This window comes from Myotis davidii, unplaced genomic scaffold, assembly GCF_000327345.1.
Source record: "Myotis davidii unplaced genomic scaffold, ASM32734v1 scaffold96, whole genome shotgun sequence".
NCBI classification, from domain to species: domain Eukaryota; kingdom Metazoa; phylum Chordata; class Mammalia; order Chiroptera; family Vespertilionidae; genus Myotis; species Myotis davidii.
This window is the reverse complement of record NW_006289416.1, coordinates 4,168,294-4,169,688: the sequence shown is the minus strand read 5'-3', so window position 1 is coordinate 4,169,688 and position 1,395 is coordinate 4,168,294. Positions and strand designations below refer to the sequence as shown.

The following is a 1,395-nucleotide window of genomic DNA, read 5'->3' as shown; positions in this document are numbered from 1 at the left end:
TGCTGAACCTTTTGCCGGCATGAGGGTCCTAGTTCGTGTTCCTTCGCACCAGGTCTGGCGATGCCTAGATCTATTTCTAACTACCTACAGTGAGAAGGAAGCGGCAGGGCGGGCTCGGGCTGTCACTAAGGGGTACTCCACGCCGGGAGCCTTTCGCTCCGGACCCCCAGCTCCGCGAGTTCTTGGGGCTGGAGGGTGGCGGGCCAGGGGCCTTCTGACAGCTGTGTGCCCTCTCTCCCGTCCCGCACAGAATGGCCATGTGTAGCGGAACAAGGCTGGCCCTGCTGGTCTACGGGATAATGATGCACAGCAGCGTGTACTGCTCACCGGACACCACCGGGCTCCCGTTTCCCGGGATCAGGTAGGTGCTGGCTGCCCGGACGAACGGAGGCTGGGCTTCCCTTCCCTCGGCACCTCCTCGCAGTCCCCCTGCCGTTCCTCGGTCCCCGCTACGACCACCTCCCCACGCGCTGCAGAGAGCCGCCGCCGGCCTGGGTGGGCGGGCAGCGGGCGGCGGGCCCCTGGCCCCGGCGGAGCTCGAGGACCCCGCGGACTCCACTTGGGCTCGGCGCCCCTCCCCGCCCGCGGCACAGCCCAGGGGCCCGGGTGGAACGAGCGCGCAACCTCTGGCAGGAGAAACCCATCCACCTCCAGCCCCGCCCGCGGGAGGGGGCCGGGCATGGCCTGGAGCTCGACTTCGCCCGGTTCTCCGCGGGAGTTAGGCGGACCCGGGCGCCCGAAGCCGGCTGGGAAGGCTGAGCGTGAAGCTCCCAGGGATTTCGCTTTGTGGCAGCTGGTTCCGCACGGTCGCGGAGGGCTCTCTCTCACCTATTTCCAATTCTGTCTTTCTCCTGGAAGAGCTTTCTTTCAAGGGATATTTTCCGACTGCATGTCGAGTCTCAGACTGTCTTGAGGAAGGGGAGTGTTGGCTGGGTACGGTTGAGGAAAAGCGATTTGAGAGAAGGAAGAACAAGAATGAGTCCGAGAGGGAGGGAGAGAAACAGGTGCAATGGATGCAGGGAGCCGGGAAGAGAAAGCAAGCAGCGGGCAGGATCTGGACAGCCCTGCCCGCCCCGGGCGCAGCACGCCTGGCTTTTTTCTTTTTCTTTTTTCCCTTAATCCTGGTTTCTAATCAGTCGGGTTCCCCCTCTCAGCCCTAGAATGCCCCACGGGTCACCCGGTGAATGAAAGCTTGCTTTGCAGCTCGGCGTCCGCGCCCCAGCGTGCACCCGGCGCCTGGCGGCGAGGAGCGCGAGTTCCGCCTGCAAAGCTCTTTCTCCGAGCCGCGCCCCGAAACGCTGGGGTCGCTGACCATTGATTTGGCCCGAGAGAAGGTTTCTGACTCCAGCTTCTGGGTACAGGGAAGGGTGAAGGTGGCAGTGGGGCCCGGGGGCT

The 1,395-nt window shown here is 64.4% G+C and overlaps 1 protein-coding gene across 3 annotated transcripts in view; it reads left to right on the top strand.

Moving 5' to 3' along the window:
* The window catches only part of ADCYAP1 (adenylate cyclase activating polypeptide 1 (pituitary)), an 8,053-nt gene that overhangs the window by 795 nt on the left and 5,863 nt on the right, over positions 1–1,395 (top strand). For 2 of the 3 annotated variants that reach the window (XM_006761868.2, XM_006761866.2), the window contains exon 2: positions 251–361. In XM_006761868.2, coding sequence (XP_006761931.1) covers positions 252–361 — 110 coding nt within the window. In that variant the 5' untranslated portion in view covers position 251. Of the gene's footprint in view, positions 53–250; positions 362–1,395 lie in introns of all 3 variants that reach the window. The other variant, XM_006761867.2, reaches the window with a different exon arrangement.